Source organism: Staurois parvus, unplaced genomic scaffold (assembly GCF_062004578.1).
Source record: "Staurois parvus isolate SC_StPar_1 unplaced genomic scaffold, SC_StPar_1.0 ptg000091l, whole genome shotgun sequence".
Lineage (NCBI taxonomy): Eukaryota > Metazoa > Chordata > Amphibia > Anura > Ranidae > Staurois > Staurois parvus.
The window spans coordinates 1,437,994-1,462,032 of NW_028317887.1; the positions used below are offsets into that span (position 1 = coordinate 1,437,994).

General features: G+C 37.5%; 1 protein-coding gene across 1 annotated transcript; it reads right to left on the reverse strand.

The window, feature by feature from the left end:
- Window positions 1-328: 328 nt before the first annotated feature.
- On the reverse strand, window positions 329-12,192 carry NKX6-1 (NK6 homeobox 1). Its single transcript, XM_089670533.1, has 3 exons — window positions 11,092-12,192; window positions 8,994-9,166; window positions 329-1,844 (listed from the first exon to the last, which is right to left on the reverse strand). Exons 1-3 carry the CDS (start codon window positions 11,720-11,722, stop codon window positions 1,596-1,598), a joined length of 1,053 nt encoding a protein of 350 aa, XP_089526659.1. The 5' UTR covers window positions 11,723-12,192; the 3' UTR covers window positions 329-1,595.
- Between the last annotated feature and the right edge of the window lie 11,847 nt (window positions 12,193-24,039).

Here is a 24,039-nt window from a genome sequence, read left to right on the forward strand (position 1 = left end):
ATGTATATATATATATATATATATATATATGGGAAGGAAAGAAAGAAAGAAAGAAAGAAAGAAAGAAAGAAAGAAAGAAAGATAGAAAGAAAGAAAGAAAGAAAGAAAGAGAGAGAGAGAAAGAGAGAGAGAAAGAGAGAGAGAGAGAAAGAAAGAAAGAAAGAAAGAAAGAAAGAAAGAAAGAAAGAAAGAAAGAAAAAAAAAGAAAGACGTGTATGACACGTACAGTGTATGTAAGCTGTAGGCCAAACACTGTTTAGTTGTCCTATCTACGAAGAGAAAAACATTTTTATTGAATTACTTCGCTTTAGATATATTTCATGGCACGTTTGGTGAAGTGTGTCATTTATTATTGTATTCCACATGAATTTGTGTTTTATAAAAACACAATGACAGGAAACATAAGTGTCACCATCCATACAAATCTAAATTGAAATCAAGAGAACACGTGTTTTACTGAAGATAATAAACATATACAGACAAAAAAAAGTGCTGAAATTAAAAAAATCAAACAAAATGTAAAAAAAGAAATACTGTCCTTTCAACAGTTTTATTAGATCTCTTACGAGACCATATTATTTAGAGTTCCTTATTTAGGTGGCTGGCTTTACCATTTAGTCACCTCGAACATTTTTTTTCATTAACAAAAAGTGCATTATATTTATGATTTTTGCAAAAGTCTTTTTTTCACGCTTCTCAAAACTGAAACACGTTTTTATATAAATTAATAGCCTTTAAGATGCCAATATATCAGTGTAGCTATAGCTTAAAAAGAATGCAATTTACATATCCTATAGTAAATTTAACATACAAAAAAAAAAAGTTTTGTATTGCAATATAGGTTCTAGTCTGGGTTGAACCTCCTGCAAGTAGTAGCATTGATCGATTGCATTAGAGTCAGTGGAATTGCTTGAATACCACTCTATGCACAAATATATACTTTTAATTAGTAATAAATACCAAGGACTGTGTAACCAAATAAAAAGTAACTGATTGATGGAGGAGGGGGGAGGGGATTGTAGAGATGCTATGCAATGAGCAGATTTGAACCTACTGGACACTAAAGGGTCAGGATGGGTGGAAAGTAACAGATGTGGAAGAGGGGATCACGTGACCCCCCTACCTTTATCCCCCTTTGCATTTTTTAACACAAAAGACGGTTACTTTACAATATAACATTCACAGTGGTGTAACCTCTGGTCAGAGTGACTCACTATTTATTTACAAGAGCCTTCAAACGAGTTGATTTAGTGAATCCTTTGCTAGGACTGCCAATTCCTGAGCAGTCTGGACATAGATTCAGGGACTTTTTGTTCCCTCCAGAGGTGATCAGCTGGGCAAAAGAAAAAAAAATATGTAGCCATCAGCTGTATGTAGTTTGCTTGTAGGTGTGTGATAGCATATTGCTACAGAAGTCTGATCCTTCATCGCCTTAGAGTTTAGAAAAATATATATACATCTCACAAAATAAAAAGCCTTATTTCGCCCTGGCTACAGGTGCAGTGCTGATGGAAGGACAAAGTGGTCAGAGAAGTCTGAGACTGTCGCATCCATGTCACGTCTATTGTCCCCATGTTGGTGGGCTTTGAAGCCCTCTAAGATGAGCTGTCATTCTCTGACTGTTGATGGAGCAATGAGCTGTTTGACTTGTGTTTCTTCAGGAGCTGGGTGATCTTCTCATCGTCTGAGTTAGGATCCAGAGGCTTGTTGTAGTCATCATCCTCATCCTCATTATCTGAAGCTCCTTTCAGCCTCTCAGTCTCAGTGTCCTGCTTCTTCTTGGCTGTGGCCATCTCTGCTGCGTGCTTCTTGCGCCACTTGGTCCTCCTGTTCTGGAACCATACCTGTAAGAGCCATCAAACAGTATGAGTATTATAAATCACCAATACAGAAAGTCATTAAAAGAACTCGACCCAAAACACAATTGCAATGCAGATGTAGTCAGGGCCAGGACAAGGGGTGGGCAGGAGGGGCAGCTGCCTTGGGTGCATTGGGGATTTCGGGGGTTGTGCTAGAAAGGGTGATTTAGAGGGGGGAATTTGTACTAGGAGGGTGGTGTTAGCAATGGGGATCTGTTAGGGAGGGTTTGTGCTAGGATAGGGGATTGGGGGGTGGGGGTATTTGTGCTAGAAGGGGAAGTTTGGGGGGGGGGTTATTGCTAAAAGAGGGTATTTCTGGGACAGAAGGATTTGCAGGGGGATGGAAGATTTATGCTCAGAGGGGAAATTTGAGAGGTAGAGGATTTGTGCTAGGAGGGGGAATTTGGGGAGGGATATAATTTGAGCTGGGAGAGGAGATTTTGGGAGGGAGATGATTTGAGCTGGGAGGGGGATTTGTGCTGGAAGAGGGGGGATTTTTGTTTGGTATGAGTTTTGGCTTGCAAAGGGATTTTCTGCTTAGGGGATAAGTGTGAAGATTAATGCTTTGTTTTGAGGGGGAGGGGATTTTTGCTAACATATAATGCTCATACATTGGGGGGAGGCACTGTTTGGCATCTTTGCCCTGGGCGCTAGATGTCCTTGTCCCGCCATTGGATGTAGTGCTGGCAGCAATCATTTTTTTTCAAGCTAAGAACATTTTCAACAAAGGGAGAAGATATTTGTTAATCTTTCCAAAAATATTCCTATTACTTTCTGTGATCTGCACTGAAGAATATTTTCCTTCCTTGTTATCTTCTGTAAACTACCAATTGCTCTGCCACACCATGTAATAGAAATGAAGAGACAGGGACATGTGTGTAGTCAGAGCAGCCTAGGGTGACAACCACAGCTCCCTACATAGTAAAGAGGTTTATGAGCCCCAAAAGGTGTCAGCAGAGGTGCCCAAATATGGAGGAGAAGCTAAGAAATGGATTCTTCATTGATTCAACAAAACACCATCAACGCGTTTCATGGCACTACACTGGCCACTTCCTCAGGATGGTGCATAAAACACTTTAAACAGCTGTGGTCTGTCTCTCATGCTGTTTGTAAGTATTAATACTTCAGGGTCACCCCACTGGGCATCGCAAGCGACCTTACTCTGTAGAGGTACAGATATATTCCCTGCAGACTTTCACTCCAGGTTGTTTGATCCCCCATTGGGGAGATCAGCAACCTCACAGATGTGAGTACATTATTGCAATTTATCTTTTCATCATTTATTTAATCCAATTATCTGTCAAGCTACTACACCATAAGGAACTCTCCCACAGCTTCTGTCTCTTTTTTCCTCTTTTTTTCCTTATCTTTGGAGGTACCCCAGATTATTATTATTATACAGGATTTATATAGCGCCAACAGTTTGCAAAGCGCTTTAGAATATAAGGGAGACAGTACAATTACAATACATTTCAGTACAGAAGGAATGTGAGGGCCCTGCTCATGGAGCTTACAATCTAAAGGAAGGGGGAGATGGTACAAAAGGTGATAGCTGCGGGAGATGATCTGATGGAGGTGATTCAAGTACAGCTCTAGAGGTGGGGTAGGCTTCCCTGAATAAGTGCGTTTTCAAAGATCACCTAAAGGCAGATAGGGTGGGGGCTGGGCTGACTGGACATACTGAGGTAGGGAGTTCCAGAGGATGGAAGGGGCTCTGGAGAAGTCCTGGAGGCGAGCGTGGGAGGAGGTGACGAGGGAGCTAGATAGCAAGCTGTCTTAAGAGGAGCAGAGCAGGCAATTTGGACGATATCTGCGGATGAGGTTGGTGATGTAGCTAGGGGCAGTGTTGTGGATGGCTTTTTATGCTGTGGTTAGTAATTTGAATTTTATACGTTGGGTTAGTGGATGTCAGTGGAGGGATTGGCAGAGATGGGCAGCAGTCGCTGATCGGTTGGTAAGGTGTATGAGTCTAGCAGCACATACCCTCCATAGATACATTGGCGGGGTGATGTAGCCACCAGGGGTAGATTATGTATTACTGGGTGAAAATGAAGCTGCAATATATTACATTTTTGGTTTGGGGTTTCCATACATATGGGAGATTTATTAAAATTGAAGCCCATAAAATTTGATGCAGCTGTTCATAGTAACCAATCAGCTTCTAAAATCAGCTTGCTGGATGAAGCCTTGACAATAACACCTATTAGCTGGTTACTAGGCACAGCTACCCCAGATTTTCTCTGCTCCACTTTTAGTAAATCTCCATCCAAATAGGTTCAATTCACAAAGCTAACATACCAGGATGAGAGTCCATATTTCCAAAAAAACGCTAGTTTATTTTCAGCTGAGCTGCAATGAGATTTGAAAAAAAGGTGAGTAGCTTTATTCTTGTGTTAAAGGTTTGTGAATTGAACCGAATGTACTAAACAGATAAACATCAGGATTTATCCTTGGGTCTGGTTCACATTATAGAAACACAGTCCAGATGCGTTCAAGATGCATTTTTGCATGCGTGTTGTGATGCGTTTTTGGCGTGCTCCGGTGCATTTTTGATGTGTTCCAGTGCATTTTTTTATGCTTTCTGGTTATTTTTTTCCCCTCTCTTTCTTCAATTTAAATAGGGACGTGTGCGGTCCAGTGCGTTTTTGGTGTGTTTTCCAGTACAGTTCTGTACAGGAAAAATGCAGCATGTTCTACTTTTTTTTCTGCAACTGGAACTCACTAGAACTGCAAGCACCGATGTGAACTATGACATTGTCAACCATAAAACCTACATTCTGTGCAAAAAAAAGCACACTGAAACGCATGTAGTGTGAACTGGCCCGTAATGTCCCATCATTAATCCTTAATTATTCTTTAATGCTCCACCAAGATAAAACAAGGCATCTGAATGGTTGTTGTAAGCAAGTTTGTTGAAGAACTCTTTTTTCTCCAGTTTGATAAATATGATCAATTACACATATTTAAAGCAGACAAATGTATTTTTATATGCATAAACAAATTTCACTTAAAGGAAAAATCTTCAAAGCGAGTTAATAAAAATAAACATTTATAGCATCTATATAATATATATATTAAAAATATAATTTTTTAAGTATTTAAATGTTTTGAGTAACAGTAGTTTCTGTAGTATCTGAGGCTTATTTACTATAGTAGCATAGCTTTGCATTTAATTGTCCAATCATATGAAAAATAAATTCCTGTATTTATATCATATGCACATGAGTTCGGTGCTCAGTGCAAACACAGCTACAAATTATTGATTGAAGATTTGCAGCATCTTTCATCAACCTCAGTGTGTGGGATTTAATTTTCAGTAGCTGGAATATTATATTATAAATAATTTTTTGTTATTATAAACTCTCGAACCAATCCTAGTTGGCCGGTTCAGGTCCATTCTATGGGAAATAATGAGAAGTGACGCCCTCTACAGAGACTTCTATGTGAGGACAGGGAGGACCGCCGTCCAGATCAAGCATGATACCCCAACAGTTCGAAAAGTCCTCTCCTAAGAATGCCAAAAGTTACACTGCATATCCCTTTTCCTCTGCAATGGCATCCAATTCTGTATCGTGTCACAATAAATATTGTGTTACATCTAAGAATAAACCTATTAAGCTATTATTACCTTAGCATGTGGTTTATTATTATAACTAAATATCTAGCATTATTGATGCTATTGCCTGCTGTCAGGAAACAGACTCTAGCAGTTTATTTTCTGTATAAAGGTGGTGATGTATACTATATGATTCATTCACCATGCTAGCGAACACCTAAAACATGTACAGGGCAATAGAGAATAGAACTTTTCATGACCTGCAGTAAACGTTAGCAGTTAACACAGATTCCCCAAAAAAGATCTCAGTAAATTACCCTCTAAAAGGCATTAATCTGAAGAATACTGAGCAATGCAGAGCCCCTTTTCCACCCCAACCCCACTCAAAACGTGTGTTTTGTGTATATATATACACACATACATATCTCTCTCTCTCTCTCTCTCTCTCTCTCTCTCTCTCTATATATATATATATATATATACATACATGTATACATACATACATACGTACATGTATACATACATAAAAATATGTATACTATGTATATATTAATATATATATAACTGTAATACTATACATATTGGTTCATAATTGCAGGAGTAAACACTGGGGGAGATTTACTAAAACTGGAGCACTCAGAATCTGGTGCAGCTGTGCATGGTAGCCAATCAGCTTCTAACTTCAGCTTGTTCAATTAGGCTTTAACAATAAAACCTGGAAGCTGATGAGATTCTATGCAGAGCTGCACCAGATTTTCCTCTCTCCACTTATCGTAAATAACCCCACAGTTACTCTTGATCAATTTACATCCCCCCCAAAGAAAAGAAAAAAAAATGAAATATATAAATATATATACACACACACACATATATTATATGGGCAGCATAGTGGCTAAATAGTTAACACTTCCGCTTGGCAGTACTCGGGACATTAGATCGAATCCCAACCACAGCCTGGAGTTTGCATGTTCTCCCTGAGCCTGTGTGGGTTTCCTCCGGGTACTCTGGTTTCCTCTCACACTTCAAAGACATGCTGGTAGGTGAATTGGCTCATGTTGGCCCTAGTATGTGTATGTATGAATGTGAGTTAGGGACCTTGCTTTGAGGGTTAGGGACTGATGTGAATGTACAATATTTATGTAAAGTGCTGTGTAAATTGATGGCGCTATATAAGGACCTGAAATAAATACTATATACACACACACACATATATATATATATATATATATATATCCTTTTTCAAATCATCACTGTAACATATGTAATACACACACATATATATATATATATTATTTATTTATTTTTAATTATTTTTTCAGATTATCACTGTAACATATGTAACACACACAGACACACACACACACACATATATATATATATATATATATATATATATATATATATATATATATGCAAAAGATAAAGCTGATAGATGCTTTTATGAAAAGGATCCTGTTTATATTTGTTCCTATTTACAGGACAGATAAAAACACAATTATTCTTGGTGATTGTAGTGTATAGTATATATTTGCTAGGTAAAATACTGAGTTATTTATCCTTTAATAAAATAATTACAGCTTGTTTTTTATACGATGTAAAGCCCCCATTCCCCATCATGCTGTGTAAAGCAAACAATAAGAATGTATTTATTGCAGAGGGGCAGAGTTTCCAGGCCACTATGGTGGTGTCCCGGCCGTCTATTCTCTAGCAGGTGTGTGTACAAGCTAGCTGCTGGGAGCCTGGGAATTGAGGGGGGAGAATAGAACCCTGCCTGGGATCACTGAATAGGTTGTAGTGTATTCACTATCAGACATTTACCATGACAAATGAGCGCCTCCAGATAACACAGTGACACGGCACAAGACAAGTCTTACAATGGCAACAGGTGATCCAGCTGCAATGGTGGCCCTCATATAATGAAAACTTCTCGTTTTCTTCTTCAACTTTTCCCCTGCTTGGTACAATAGCTGCAACAAGCTTGGAGCTTCAGCGAAGTCTCCGGGGTGATGGGACCTCTTGGGGGTGCAGCACCAAGTGACTCCCCTTTTTTATAGCTCTCCTCTATCTTAGTCATCTGTCATTTCAGTATTTTAATAAGCATAGTAATAGTAATTTGAAAAAAAGCATAGTAATAGAAAAATTGTTTCAGCACTAGCCCAGGGGACTTACTCTCACTTCAAACATGCATCAGATTGGAAGAATTCCTTTATTTACACGTAATCTAATTTTTTTAACCAGAACACGTGGGGTGATCAGTAAAAAAAACACTTTTATTATTATAGGCAAGCAGAAGGGCAATTACAATAAAAAGTATAACAATCACCACCTAATTATAACAAGGATGTCCTAAAATAACTCCTCACGAATGCTATATTGTGTCTTCATTGTGTATATTTTTATAGAAAGGAATAACTGGAAATAAAAAGTCCTACATACGATCCAATATTACAAAGATGCACATGTACTTTGTAATAATACAGTAATAATAAACGAATTTGAATAATCTTTATAATAATAATAATAATGATAATAATATTAAATGAGAAGTCCCTTGGGTCAGAGCTAAAACCATTACTGTGTTCATTGTGTATTTTTGTAGAAAGGCATAACTAAAAATAAAAAACGTCCAGCATATTATTCAATATAACAAAGCAACTGATGTTTATATGCTCTGCTTTTCATGAATAAACGTCAATTGTTTACAAAAAAAACAATGCTGTATACTTACTCTGTAATAATAAAATAATTTGCATAATAATAATTATTTGAAGTGAGGGTAAGTCACCTGGGTCAGTGGTGAAACCATTATCTTGTGTGTATTTTTGTAGAGAGGAATAACTAAAAACAAAAAAGGACCCCAACTGTTCCAATTTAACAAACTAGTATATGTACTCTGTAATAATAAAATAATAATAATAGTAATAATAATTTGAAGTAAGAGTAAGTCCCCTGTGTCTGTGGTGAAACCATTATTTTCTGTTCAGTGTGTATTTTTGCAGAAAGGAATAACTGAAAACCAAAAAGGACTCCAACTGTTCCAATTTAACAAACTTGATATGTACTCTGCAATGATAAAATAATAATAATAATAATAATAATTTGAAGTAAGAGTAAGTCCCCTGTGTCAGTGGTGAAACCAATTATTTTGTTTTCATTGTGTATTTTTGCAAAAAGGAAGAAATGAAAGCAAAAAAGGACCAAAACTGTTGCAATCTAAGAAACGTGTATATATACTCTGTATTGATAAAATTATAATAATAGTAATAATAATTAGAAGTAATAGTAAGTCCCCTGGGTCAGTGGTGAAACCATTATTTTGTGTTCAGTGTGTATTTTTGCAGAAAGGAATAACTAAAAATAAAAAGCACCACAAACATTCCAATATAAGAAACCTGCATATGTACTCTGTAATAATAAAATTTTAATTTAAATAATAATAATGATGTTAAGTCCCATGTGACAGTGCTGAACCCATTATTCTGTGTTCATTGTGTATTTTTGTAGATATGATTAATTATAACAAAGATGTATATAATAATAAAAGAAAGGCTTTATAAAGAGTTTGATTGAGCACTCACCTTGACCTGGCTCTCTGTCATGCCCAGGGAATATGCCAGCCTGGCCCTCTCTGGTCCAGCTAAATATTTCGTCTGCTCAAATGTCTTTTCCAGGGCGAAAATCTGCTGGCCGGAAAATGTGGGCCTTGTGTGTTTTCTTTTCCCATCCTTATCCAGCAGCACCGAACCCTGATCTAAAAGGAATACACATAGGGCAGGTTATTTCATGGCATGTGCCTTCATCTGTACCCTTCAGTTGTGTGTTTTTCGAGGAGAGAAGAGACATGTAACAATCAGGTAACAATAATAAATAATACCACTGCCACACAATCTATATTTTATGATAATTACAATTTATTCTGACTTTGGATAATAATTATAAACACTACGTCAACGATAACAACAGCAGCAGCAATAATAATAATAATAATAATAATATTAAATATTATTATTATTATTGTTATATTATTTGCAGGCTTCTATATGCGTAAATAAAAACGTATTGACATTGGTAACTAAAAAAGTGGAACTTCTAACTTTTTAGTAGTAGTTTAGAAAAGCCGTGTATTTTGCACAGATGACACTACAAAGTAAACCCTTTTGATACACAGTCTTTGAAATTCACATCAAGTAAGAAAGATAACACTTATTTATTAAAATAGATTTATATAATGTAGCTGCTTGTTCTCTCTGTAAATAGATTTTTGTGTTATTTTGCGTATTCAGGTTTGGAAATTACATAAGGCACAATTGCACAATTATTAAAAAAAAAAAAAACTCTTTCAGTGCTTGTTTCTTTATAAAAATTCTATCAGTTACATTTTTGCAATCCTAATTTGCTGTTTCCTCCTCGAAAATACTTGTTTACTTCAAAGCCTTTTTATAAAATATATTTACAAATATTTATTCTTTTTCTTTACCGAATTAGTAGTTGCGACGTATTGCTCTCCAATGAATAAAAGTCTACTCTGCCACAGTCCTTTATTGAAACATGTCCTGAATATTTTTACTGATTACAGTTTTCACAAAAGAATAAAAAAAATAATTTTGTATAATATTCTCTGCTGAATGACCTTTATTATACAGCACACAGTAAATTTCAACTCGTGGTCAGCACACAAAAACAACAATGTAAATGTAAAGCTACAATTTCTAAATGTATTTAATATAAATATAGCATTTCTAAATATACGTTACACAGATGTAGAACTGCAACTTTTAAATCTGTGTAAAATAATATGTAGAATTAAGGTATGTACTATAGATGTAGAACTGCAACTTTTTTTTTAATCTGTGCAAAATAATATGTAGAATTAAAATATGTACTACAGATGTAGAACTTCAACTTTTTTTAATCTGTGCAAAATAATATGTAGAATTAAGATAGTACTACAGATGTAGGACTGCAACTTTTTTTAATCTGTGCAAAATAATATGTAGAATTATAAAATAGAACTACAGATGTAGAACTGCAACTTTTTAAATCTGTGCAAAATAGTATGTAGAATTAAGATATGTACTACAGATGTAGAGCTGCACCTTTTTTAATCTGTGTAAAATGATATGTAGAATTAAAATATGTACTACGGATGTAGAACTGCAACTTTTTAAATCTGTGCAAAATAATATGTAGAATTACAATTTCTAAATTTATTTCATATAAATGTAGAATTACAATTTCTAAATGTATTAAATATAAATGTAGAATTACAATTTCTAAATGTATTTAATATAAATGTAGAATTAAAATTCTAAATGTATTTAATATAAATATAGAATTACAATTTCTAAATATATTTAATATAAATGTAGAATTATAAACTGTTTAATATATGTGTCGAATTTCATTTTCTCAACCTGTATAGTATAGATGTTGAATCGTAATATCTAAACCTATTTCGTATATAACTAGGATGACAATTTCTAGATCGATTTAATGTGCATGTGGAATTGCAAATTTCAGATAGTTTTATATAAAGTTAAACTTGTAATTCTAAATCTGTTAAACATTATTAGTTTTCCATAAATTCCATCTATGGTCCACCTTTTCCAGGCCTGGTTCTAAAATTGGTCCTCAGTGCTAGTCCCTGACCCAACACCCAAAAGATAAATTACTTACGGGGTGCACAGGTCAGCCTGGCATCTCTCCATGGTGGGCTCTGCATCACACCCGGCCAGAAGATTGGGGTCCTGCCTGGCAGTTCTGTCAGAGGTTTGGGGTAACGGGCCACAGCGACTGCTCCACTGGGGCTGAAGTAGAGTCCAGGATGGGGAGGTGGAGGGGGGCTTAGGCTGCTAAAACGGGGTAGCCCTGCCAGGAGGCCAGCAGGAGAGGAGGTAGAGGCCACAGCAGCTTGGGAAACAGAAGTGCTGGGGGTCAGGGCTGCCCCTGCTAGAGAGGGCAGACAGTGCATCACTGGGCGGCTCAGGATGTCCTGGATCCCATGGGGGGTTGCTATTGAGAGTTGGGGTGGTGGGGTCCCCAGAGAGGACAAGCCTCCTGAGGAAGGTGAGGAGGATGAGTGCTTGAGGGAGCCCTGAGTTGGCGATCCCAGTGGAGGAGAAGGTGAGGAGGATGAAGAGGAGGACGAGGAGGAGGAGGCAGAAGAAGAACAGGGCTGGCTGGACAGAGCATAGGCTGGGTACAGAGGAGTCTTCATCTCTGCCATACTATGTAGAGCAGCCAAGGGAGGGCTGCTGAGGAGGAAAGCGCTCTGCCTGGTGCCATCCATCTGCCCTAGAGCTAACATCACCGGGCAGAGAAGAGTCACACAACACTGGAGAACAAATGGAAGAAGAGTGAGCAGATGGGTCTGCCCAAAGCTGGTCCTTCTAGTTTGTCAGCACAGGAAAGTAGCCAAGAGGCTCTCGATGTCTGGTCCTGGAAAGGTTTAGGAGTCAGGATCAGTCCAGCTCTACACTCCCTGTACCAAGCTTGGAGAAATCAGTCCCGGATTGTCCTTATCTCAGGCTCCACATACAGGCAAAGTTCTGTGGACTGGCGCACAGGAAGATGGGGCTCCAAGTTCCAGAAGACAAGCTTGACACATTGATCACCTCTTCATCCCCTCCCTGCTCCTCTCAGCAAAGCCACCAGCACTTGGGGCTGTGTGAACTCTCTGCGAACGTGAAGGCACTTGTCTCCCTCCTCCCACCTCTCTACCTTCTTTCTGACAGCACAGATGGAGCTCTCAAAGGTAATACAATGTTTTCTTCATCTCCTAGCTCCTTAAGGCGAGGGGATGGAGGGACAAAGTTTCAGCTGTCAATCTCCCAGCAGGGGAGTGTCTGCTTTCACCTATAGCACGGGGCCAATGGAGGAGATGGGGGCCAAGTGACGTGCCATAGATCCCACCTCGCGTCCTGATTGGCTGAAGGAGCAGTCCCATAGAGAGCTGAGCCGGCTGTCATTTGCATATTAGGCGCGCCTCTTAGTGGAGTGTGATCATTCATGTCTCTTTGCTAAATGATCCGCAGGAGGACAGCGAAGGCCCCCACTTGTGAAAAGGGAACAGCTTTCTACACCGCTCCGATCGCTGCACGGGATGGCCGGGTGATTTCTTCTGACAGGAGGGGATGGAGGAGATGACCGCAATGGCAGGGGGCTCCTCTCATTGGACACAAAAGGGGGCACAACTCACCCAGCTATGCTGACTCCTGGGTAGGGGGAGATTTACTGAAACTGGTGCTCACAGAGAATCTGGTAGTAACCAATCAGCTTCCATCTTCAGCTTGTTCAGTTAGGTTTGACAATAAAACCTGACAGGTTACCATGCACATTAGTACATTTCTTCTTTAAAAGCCCATTCTACAAACTGCATTTTCTATAAAACCTACAGAATCCTTTATGTACACATTCAGCTACAAGAACATATTCTTGTAAAAAAAGAAATCAATTTAATAAAATAAATATATATATATATATTACACATACATACACACACACACACACACACACACATATATATATATATATATATATATATATATATATACACACACATCTATGTCACACTAGCATATGCATGCATATTATTATTATTATTATTATTATACAGGATTTATATGGCGCCAACAGTTTGTTCAGCCCTTGGAGCTTACAATCTAAGAAACCCATGATATATTGATATATATATATATATATGTATATATATATATATATATATTTATTAATGTATTTATTTTATTCTTTTTTTAACAAGAATATGTGGCATACATTTCTACACACACACACACACACACACACACACACACACACACACACATATGTATTTATATATATATATATATATATATATATATATATATACACACACACATTGTTTTTATTATGTACTATTGTACATCCATTTCCTATAAAGTCTACAGAACTGTATATTGTATGCATACACATAAATGATATATATATATATATATATATATATAAATATATATTATATATATATAAAATTATTAGTATTATAATTATTATTATAACAACAATAATAACATTTTTTTTATGTCACACTAGTGTACAAACATTTCCTATAAAGTCTACAGAATTCTCTGAATGCATACACACCCATTATATATATATAAGAATATGTGGTATATACACACACTACACAAATGTACTGTATATACCCACTGCACACACACATATATATATATATATATATATATATATATATATATATCTCACATTAGAGACCAAACATTTACTAAAAACTTTCTGAATACACACACACACACACACGGAAATCCACAGAAAATAGAGAAAAATGTGATCCCCTCACTCATTCCTGTTTAATCAGAGCAAATCCCCAGGCAGATGACAGTTGCCTGCACCCCAGTGTGGCATTGAAATGGGTTACTAGTGGGGGCTCCCCACATCATGATGACTACAGCAGGGTTGTAGAGACTCAGAGTGCACCATATGAACCCTAATAGACTGTCATCTACACAAACCAACAGACGTGTGGTCAGTTGTGTCCATGATTCCAATTATGGTGGCTCCTAATGTGATGTGTTCATCAGGGATGTGAAGTAATAATTCCTTACCATCTAATGACTGAATACCTCCCAATACCCATCATGGCTGTCTATTACACCCCTGCCATCAGGCCAAGGTTCACTTTTTAGTTTACTTACATGTTATAGACTGACTTTAAGTGTACTGACACATGCGAAGTGCTTCAAATGTGGGAGTATATTATTATGCACAAATATTTTTTTTTAAATAAGTTAATATTATCCTAATATGCAAACATTCAGAGGATTTGCATGAGATGCAAATATGTATGGGAACTTGCTGCAATTCTGGGAGAAGTCCCATCGGGCTCAATACTAATGCTAATTGTAGAAATAATAAAAGTCTTTCTATACACTATTATAGACTGGAGCCGCACAATCACCCGGGGACTGAGCACACTTGGCAGCTCCATCTCATTTCAAGGCTAATGAAACCATCTGTCTATGGAATACAGCGATTTTTATACATATAGAAAGCTTCAATCAGATCTATAAAGTTCGTACATTCCTGAAACACAGCAACAGATCAACAGATATCTGGATATCTGTCAGAGATCGCTTTAATGAAGTATAATATATATATATATATATATATATATATATATATATATATATATATATAATGATAGATGTCAGTTTCCATTCACGTACTGCTATTTTGAAATGCTGCAACCATATTCAGATTTTCTATTGACTGATAAGATGAATGCATATGCCAAATCTTAATGACTTTTTAAATGAGTAGATTTGGCTATTCAGATTAAACAAATTCCTGATAGTGGTGGTGTAATAGCTTCTTCTCTCCAGGAAAAAGTCTTGTGTGCAGGTTTGTGAGTGAGCACACCATTCATTGCTGAGCAGGAATACAGAAACAAGAATCAGAGCTAAAATACAACTGGTCTAAGAAGAGAAGATGATCCAAATTGTCCATTAAGCTTGCAGTCTAACAGAAACGTTTGCCAATGTTAGAGAAACCACTTTTTGAGTTGTTGGCGTTGTTATATTATTAATAGTAATAATACTACTAATAATAATATTATAAATAAAAACCTATAATAATAATAATTATTGTTATTATTATTATCATATTATTTATGTATTGACTGATTGTGTGTTCCGTACAAGTTTGGCTGCTGAAAATCTTTGGCACTATATTATTATTTATTATTATTATTATTATTATTATTATTATCATCGTTGTAATGACTGTTTGACTCCAAGAAGTTTGATTGCCACGCTGACACTATGTTGACGATTATTATAAGTAGTATATAATTTAAGTAATGGGTGTCCCGCAAAAGTTTGGCTGTCACACTGAAGTCCTCATGATAACTATATGATGATGTTGATAATTGAATTTAAATTTATTCTATTATTAAATGTATTATTATTCAATAATGACTACCTGTAATGACTAACTGTATCCCTTACAACTCTGCCACACTGGCATCCTTAGGACATTATTATTATTATTATTATTATTATTATTACACGTTTAGCTGCCACACTGAAATCCTTAGGACATTATTATCATTATTATATTATTATTATTATTATTGTTATTATTATTATTATTACAAGTTTAGCTTCCACACTGAAATACTTAGGACATTATTATTATTATTATTATTATTACCATTTAGGCTGCCCCACTGAAATTCTTAGGACATTTATGACGTTGATGATGATGATGATGATTATTAACAATAATAATAATAAAAATAATAATAATAATAATAAAAAAGTAATGACTGACTGTGTATCCCTATCCCTTACAAGTTTAGCTGCACCAATAAAATCTTTAGGACATTATTGTTGTTATTATTATTATTACTCTTATTATGATACAATGATTATATGAATTGTATTTTCAATCCTCAGAAATGTACAAGCTGTAACTTTACCTCTTATGTTAACGATAATAAATACTATGTATCCTAGAATGCGACCATATGCATTCAATTTTGAACAGACAGTAGAGCAGTGTAATGATTTGAAATAAGTCCTTAGGCATTGTTCATGGAGTGGGTACATAAAGAGTTTTTCCAGTAAGGACAATACGTAGTGCACTGTAGACATATAGATGATATAGCTCAGCAACCTTTATTAGGTGTTCAGACTTGTTATTAGATATTAAGCTCATTTGGACATTCGTTAGCCTATGCTAATGTTATATGATGCATTTAAATGTATTATTTGCTACTGTCTCTTACTATACACTATTGCTGGTGATGCAGAATATCGTTTCTAATATACAAAAATATTATCAATACAAAGGATGAAAATATTTGCAGGATCCTTTTTTGTTTAATGAGATGTATTTAAAAGTAATTATAAAATCTTATGCAGGCTATTTTTTATTTAGGAGTGATGTAGGTATCAGTCATTACCGTCATGTTTATACTGTGATGAGTGTTACAAGCATCTAGTACAAGGAATAAAAGAGACCTGTGTAATCTGTAATGTAAACCTGTGTGCCAACTATACCAGATTGCTCTCATCATGTTTACTATGTTACCCAGAGGGTGCTAATGCCACCTAGTTTATGCATTTGTATTGATGGTCTAATTAGCGCAAGTAAAAAATGGTTGATGGTCAGAGCACTCCTATCCTGCATGCTGTTCAGAAAGCAGTGTTCAGGGCTAATATGTCTGGACGTCTGCCTCCCTCTAGTGCTAAACTAAGGAAATGAACGTACACTGTAGTAGTTACAGGAAAAACAGCCCTCACTGTCACTCACTAGTTGTGCCTGCTGCTTGGATTAGAATGAACTCAGAAAACTCAGTTCAACTGCTTCCTTAAAGTGACACTAAACTCTAGCTAAAAAGAAGAAAAAAAAACTTTTCAAGTATATATTCACTCAAAATGTACATTCTATTGCTCCCAACCTCCTCCAAATTCATTTCTTTTTCTGCTGCTCTGATTTGACTTCTTGGTCAGGGGAATCCCTAGGGTTGGTTTCACCCAGTGCGATAATGCTTGGTGACACCCCCTCCGACGATCCCCCGCAGGATGGATCAGATCTGCAGATTGAGCATAATGGATTGGACTCCGATTCATTATGCTCAATGCACAGATCCGATCCATACTGCAGGGATCGTCGGCTTGCTTTATAACTTACCTTTTCCGATGAAAACTTACCTTTTCCGATCCATGCTGCTGTTGGCATGTAACCTATACGGGGTGACACCAGACCTACTCCACTGAAAGGTAAGTTGTAAAACAAGCTGAAGATCCCCCAGGATGGATCGGATCTGCGGATTGGGGAGCATAATGGATCAGACTCTGACCCATTATGCTCAATCCGCAGATCTGATTCATCCTGTGGGGATCGTCAGCTTGCTTTACAACTTACCTTTTCGTGGAGCAGGTCTGGTGTCACCCCGTGCGGTAGGTGCGGTAGGTGAACCCCCCCCGCACCTGCCTAGGGACTCCCCTGTTCTTGGTATAGGATAGCTATGTTAGGGTTGCCACCTCATTCTTTTTAAACTGAACATATATTAATTACACAGGTTCTGAGGCTAATGTAATACAGATAAGGCACTGAATGAGTTTAATTACCACATTAATCAGCCACAGAACCTGTGTAATTAATATGTGTTCGGTTTTAAAGGGATGAGGTGGCAACCCTAAGCTACATTCATTCTCCATGGTTCCACTGTATGTAGGAACAGTCTCCTTTGCTCCTGACATGGACTAGGGACTATGTATTGTGCATAGAGCAACGCATATGACCACAACTAACCTTCACTGCTTATTCCAAACAAATGGAAGTGAGTGGAAAAAAGAGAGGCTCAGGAGCTTATGAAGGAGGTTACAAGGAGGCATCAAACCATCAGAAAAATTTTTAATTTTTCCATGAAAAATAAATTACAGGGCCATTAAGTAGTGGATAGATTATTTTTGGAGAATAAGGACATCTTATCACATGTGTCAAACACAAGGCCCACTGGCCAAATCCTGCCCACCAGGCCATTTCATGTAGCCCTTGCCCCTTTCCTACAGCTGCACCCCCCCCCCCTTCTTATCTCCAACCCCACCTTGTTTAAGAAGGTTGCAGTAGAGAGGAGGATAGAACTCCTCCACCAGTTCATGGGCTTTTCCGTGAAGTTGTAGCACTCCCTCGTTTTCCACCTCCCCTGGTCTCAGCATTTAGCAGACTCCGGCAAGTGATTCCAGCCCTCCTCTGGTCCTGCTACAGACACTACACATTCTGCTTCCCAGCAGTAGCAAAAGGTAAGGGGGGTGCACTGTGAAATAATAGAGGGTAGGGGACTCTTGACATCTGATGTATGTGGGGGTGGGGTGTTCTGAACATGTAGTCTTTTTTTTTTTTTTATAACTTTTTATTTCACACTTATACAAACACCATTAAAACATTCCATCTTCCAAAATATACTTTTTTCTTTTCTCCCCTAAATTAATAAATACATTCTATAACCCCTCCATCTCCCACCCCCCCACCCATCCCTCCATCATTGTCTTATCTTTCTGTATCTGTATCCATTTCTCCATAACTTGTTATTCCGACCAATCTCATTGTGATTTCTTATGCTACCTACTTTACTTTAATTAGTTCTGTATAAGATTCTGCGGTTTTAAAATGTAACCAAACATTCCATATTCTTTTAAATATTCCCATCTTATCCTCTTCTAAACTTCTCAGTTCTTCCATTCTGAAAATGCCTTCCACTCTATCTAACCAATCCATCACCCTCGGAACCTCTGCCACTAACCAAAATGTTTGTATCAAACCCTTTGCTGCACTGATTAAATGGTACAATACTTTATTACTATTTACTTCTGCCATGGGCTCAGAATAGTAGAATAAACATTTCAGTGGGTCCCCTTGAATATCTACCCCACATATTTCCTTGATATAATATGCTATTTCCCTCCAATAAACCTGTATCCTCAGGCATCTCCACCAGATGTGCTCCATATTGCCCTTTTCTCCACATCCACTCCAGCACCATGGGGAGCTTTCCCCTTGCTGCTTATGGGTTATACTGGGTGTTAAATACCATCTCGCCAAGCATTTGTAGTTCATCTCTACTGTGTGCATGTTTATTACCTTGTATGTTAGGTTAAAAATACCTTCCCTTTGTTGAGGGTTGATTTTATTCCTAGTTCCCTTTTCCATTTACTTAAATATCCAGGGGGCTCTACTTCATCTAAGTCCACAAGGATTTTATATATCCTAGAGGTGATGTGTTTTGGGCTTAATTCAGCATTCATTAGTTTTTCAAACGGGTTAATTTCTCCTATATCCCTAAATGGTTGTGGTAAATTAGCAACGAAAGGAGACAACTAGTTAAACTTCCATTCATCTATTCTAACAAACAAATCCTTATTCTTTTTTAAATTCTGAAACGTGCATAATCTCCCCCCTTTTATAATATCTTTCAAGCGTGCGTTTTTATCCTTTATCCATCTTCCACTTATTTTTACATTTCCTGGTGCAAAAAAAATCTGCTCCCACTAGTAGTATCATAAGTGAATTCAATTCCCATTTTTCCTTATTGTGTAATCTGTCCCATGTATCCAACACTATCCTAGTCAATTTACTCGTTTCTACATCTAATGTATGAAACCCATGAAGTATCCATATCATTTGAACATGTAGTCTTCTTGATACTGGCATTATTTATTTATTACATATACTTATATAGCGCTGTAAATTTACACAGCGCTTTACATATATGTTGTACATTCACATAAGTCCCTAACCCTCAAGGGGTGTATAATCTAAGGTTCCTAACTTACATTCATACATATACTAGGGCCAATTTAGACAGAATCCAATTAACCTACCGGCATGTCTTTGGAGTGTGGGAGGAAACCAGAGAACCTGAAGGAAACCCATGCAGGCACAGGAAGAACATGCAAACTCCAGGCAGGTGGTGCCATGGCTTGGATTTGAACCAATAACCCTAGTACTGCCAGGTGGAAGTGCTAGCCATTTAGCCACTGTGCTGCCCAGTAATGCCCCCAGGACTTAAAAAAAATTTCCTATATAGTGTGCCCTGATGAAGTCACGTTACTAGCGTGACATAACGCTTTGGTACGCGGTGAGGAACTTCCGGTACGTACGCGGTGACGTCATTTGGGGGGCAACCATAATGCTGATGTGGCCCGCAATGAAATTGAGTTTGACCCCCTGTCTTATAGAGTCACTTTAACAGTTAATTCAGGTCCACACTGTTTCCTCATGATAACTTTAGCTTTTCTCCATTTTATCTCCCACAAAAGCTCTCAACCTCAAAGCATTGCTTCCTTTAATGTAATTATTCTAAAGATTATTTCTCCGGCAGCAAACATCCCACATCATTACCCCAAGCATACAGCCAGTGCTGGATTCATAAGGGAGCAAGTTGTTCTTCTATTCTATACAAAATATATTAATTTAAAAATGAGTTTCTTTTATTAAAATTTTTCATAGGAAACAATATTCTGCGTGCAATCATCTGTAACAGTTTTTACTCTGGTATATAGTAACAGTTTTACACAAACTTTGGTGGCTCGAGTGATTATTGCATAAAGTGCTTACTCCCTTTAAGTGGAGTTCCACTCAGCCTGTCAAAAAATAAAAGTCAGCAGCTACAAAAACTGTAGCTGCTGACTTTTAAAAAACAGCCACTTACCTGTCCCTCGGTCCCGCGGTGTGTCCCCCGCAGCCTGTTTCACCAGCCATCCTGTGTTCCAGACGCCGGCATCTTCAGTGTGGGCACCCATCTGTGACAGCTTGTGGCTTCACAGCTGGGTACCCACTGAGCATGCGCGAGTAGCGCTGCACTTCATGAATGGTCATATAGTCTTCTGGGACCTGTCATGTGTCCCAAAAGACTACAGGGAGGGAGGACACTTTCCGCTTCTGGTCTCCTAGGCGATCGGACCAGAAGTGGGAGTGGGTACCTGTCAAATTCGGGTACCCACCCCACAAAGGTGCCAATCCTTAATGGGGAGCTGTCCTTAAAGCGGAACTTTCCCTTTTGGGTGGAGCTCCACTGTCAGGAAGGTAATCTACAATTCCATATATAAAAAATGAGTGCGCTGTACACTAGATAATCATAAACAATAATCAATCAAATAAATGCTGCTACATGAAAAATGTGCAAAAATTAATTGAAATGATATAAGTCCACATTCATATATTAAATAATTAAAAGTCCCAAAATCCAATAACAGTGCTGTGTGCAAAAGAAATCCTCCACCGGAAAGTGCATAGGTGTCCAGAAATGATAGACACAAAAGAAAAAAACAGCCTCTTACCAGACACTTTGATCTCCAATCAAGAGATCAAACGAGCAGATGGTGTTCAGATCCCACACTGACACCCTAGTTAGCCGTATCAAGGAGATGAATAGGAGATGAATGGACAACTGCAGGTTCACTTGAACAAATCCATCACATCAGACAGCTCTCCACATCATGCAAGGAAACGTTTGAAACAGAAAACTTCATAGTACGACTCGATAAATCAGCAAAGAATTTATTAAAGTATTGAACTTACATAGATAAGGTGCATAAAGACAGTGTAAACATTTAAAATTCCTGTGGTATCAGACCACCAGCGGGAACGAGGTGACGTCACAGAAAGCTCCGCCAGACGCGCATTTCTTCAAAAATGGCATCCTCTGGGATTGGAGAATTTTCAGTCTACAATTCCATGACTGGATTTGCGCACAACCTCATACTGGTTTTCTGTCACTCTTTTGTTAAAATGTATGACTGTCATTGTGAACGTAAATCCCCTCTAGAGGTATAAGTTAGTTAACTATTTAAAAAAAAGCACTAGGGATGGATTTAGGTTCAGAAGTTAGCTGTCTTTGCTGAGTCAATGAGCTGCAAGCTAGAGATTCCTAACCACGCAGCTGCATGTATAGAAAGGGATGGGTAAACTTGTGACAAAGATCAAAACAGTTTATCTCAATTTCCTACTGTGGTTCTCCACTACAAGTCTGAAAGATCTTAAACCCCTGTCTCCCATGGATGACACCAGAAACAAACCATATGGTTTTATTGCAAAACCAATTTTTACTTATCCTCTACAACATCCCCAATGACTACCTTTCTTTACAGGCCAACACTTTCTGCCAGTTTCAACCATCCTGTAGCTTGAACCTGGCTAGACACCCCTTTGTTCTGGTATCAATACATCATTCTCACAGCAAAAAGGATCCTCCTTTTTCAGGACCTACAATCCACTTTCACCCTTTCATATTCACCAACCTGAAGGATCTTATTCAACTATCTTCAAATCCAACATTATTCCTACTCGATCAAAAAAAACTTGACATTTTCCAGGTTGACACCTTTGGAAACACAGTGCTTGGAAGGCCCACTCCAAAAACACTTAATATAAGACATTTATAGATATCTAAACACCATTGTCTCTGGCCCAATCCGCAGTCGTAAATTTATGCCTAAATGGGAAGGTTCTCAGGGTCACAATCTAAAACTGTAATAATGCAAGGAGCTTTCCCAATAAAATCTTCATATGCACTCTATATAAAAGAACCAATATAAAATCATCTACTATTGGTATCATAGTCCACAATTCCTCTACATAATTAAAACAAAAATTCCATCTACTTGCTGGAAAGGTAACAACCATACACAGTGTTTTGCTTTGTTGTCTAGTAAGAATACTTTATATTATTATTATTATTATACAGGATTTATACAGCGCCAACAGCTTGCTCAGCGCTTTACAATACAGCAACAATACGGTTCAATACAAGAGGGTTAGGAGGGTCCTGCTCCATTATAAGCAAGACCTCTGTGATATATTAATGTGCTTTTACTAAACAAAAGTTATGTACATAGAACCAATTACAATTATAGGAATACAATGTAAGACTGACAAATATATCTATGACAAGCAAAATGCTACTTCCTAGCGAATCTATTTTCTGTATACAATGGTACACTGAAAAGTTACTTAGCTCTGATTATAGAGGCTTCACAATCTCCGTAGGCTTGCTCTAAAATGGTTGCAGGAGATTAGGCTAAAAGCATCTTCAGGTTCTGGCAGAGATATTCCTTGGTATTAAGTCGTCCCTTCTTGTCAGCTGAACATGCTGACCTTTTACTTGAAAAATTTACCATCCCCACATGGGTGTGGCCCCTTTCACAATACTCTTTTTCAATGGAAGAAACATTCTCCAATTTGACCTCAAGATGGCACTGTGGTATCATACATGTCATACCTCATATATATATATCAAAAGGTCAAGCTGTGTTTGACCATGTTTACAGAACAATAGACTGATCCAACTGTCAACTGATATTCAACAATGGTATCTATGTTACCTTTGTATCCAGCAGCATTTTTTTTTTAAAAGTATCCCCTCAAACAAACTCCAAGACACATGGGGGTTGATTTACTAAAGCACCTTGTCTGCAAATGGTCGCAGCTCCTTGCTTGACCAACTACTTTTATACGAATAAGAGATTTACTAAAGCACTCAGTCAACAAATAGACAAAATTAAAAATTTACTATTGGTCACAAAACATAGCGACCATCTAAATGACTTCACTTCCTCTTAGATCCAGGTGAACAGCTTAGAAAAATCTTTTTAAAGACATGATCTCAAGCAATTTATACTTCCTATATGTATTTTGAACACTTTAAAGAATAACTGCTTCAAAAGAATTTTAAATTTGTCTGTATAAAGCAGGGGTGTCAAACTGGTGGCCCTCCAGCTGTTGCAAAACTACAAGTCCCATTATGCCTCTGCCTTTAGGAGTCATGCTTGTAACTGTCAATCTTGCAATGCCTCATGGGACTTGTAGTTTGGCAACAGCTGGAGGGCTGCCAGTTTGAAACCTGTGGCATAAAGTGATATATTTAAAAAAAAAATCCAAACAGGCATTGGAGTTGATTTACTAAAGGCACATATACTGTGCACTTCAATTGCAGTTGCTTTAGATCCGAGGGGAATCTCTGAAATGATGCAAAGCTCTGCTGATTTCTTTCATTCAATCATGTGCAAGCAAAAATGCTGTTTGTTATTTTCTTTGCTTGTTTCCCCCAGATCTAGAGCAACTGCA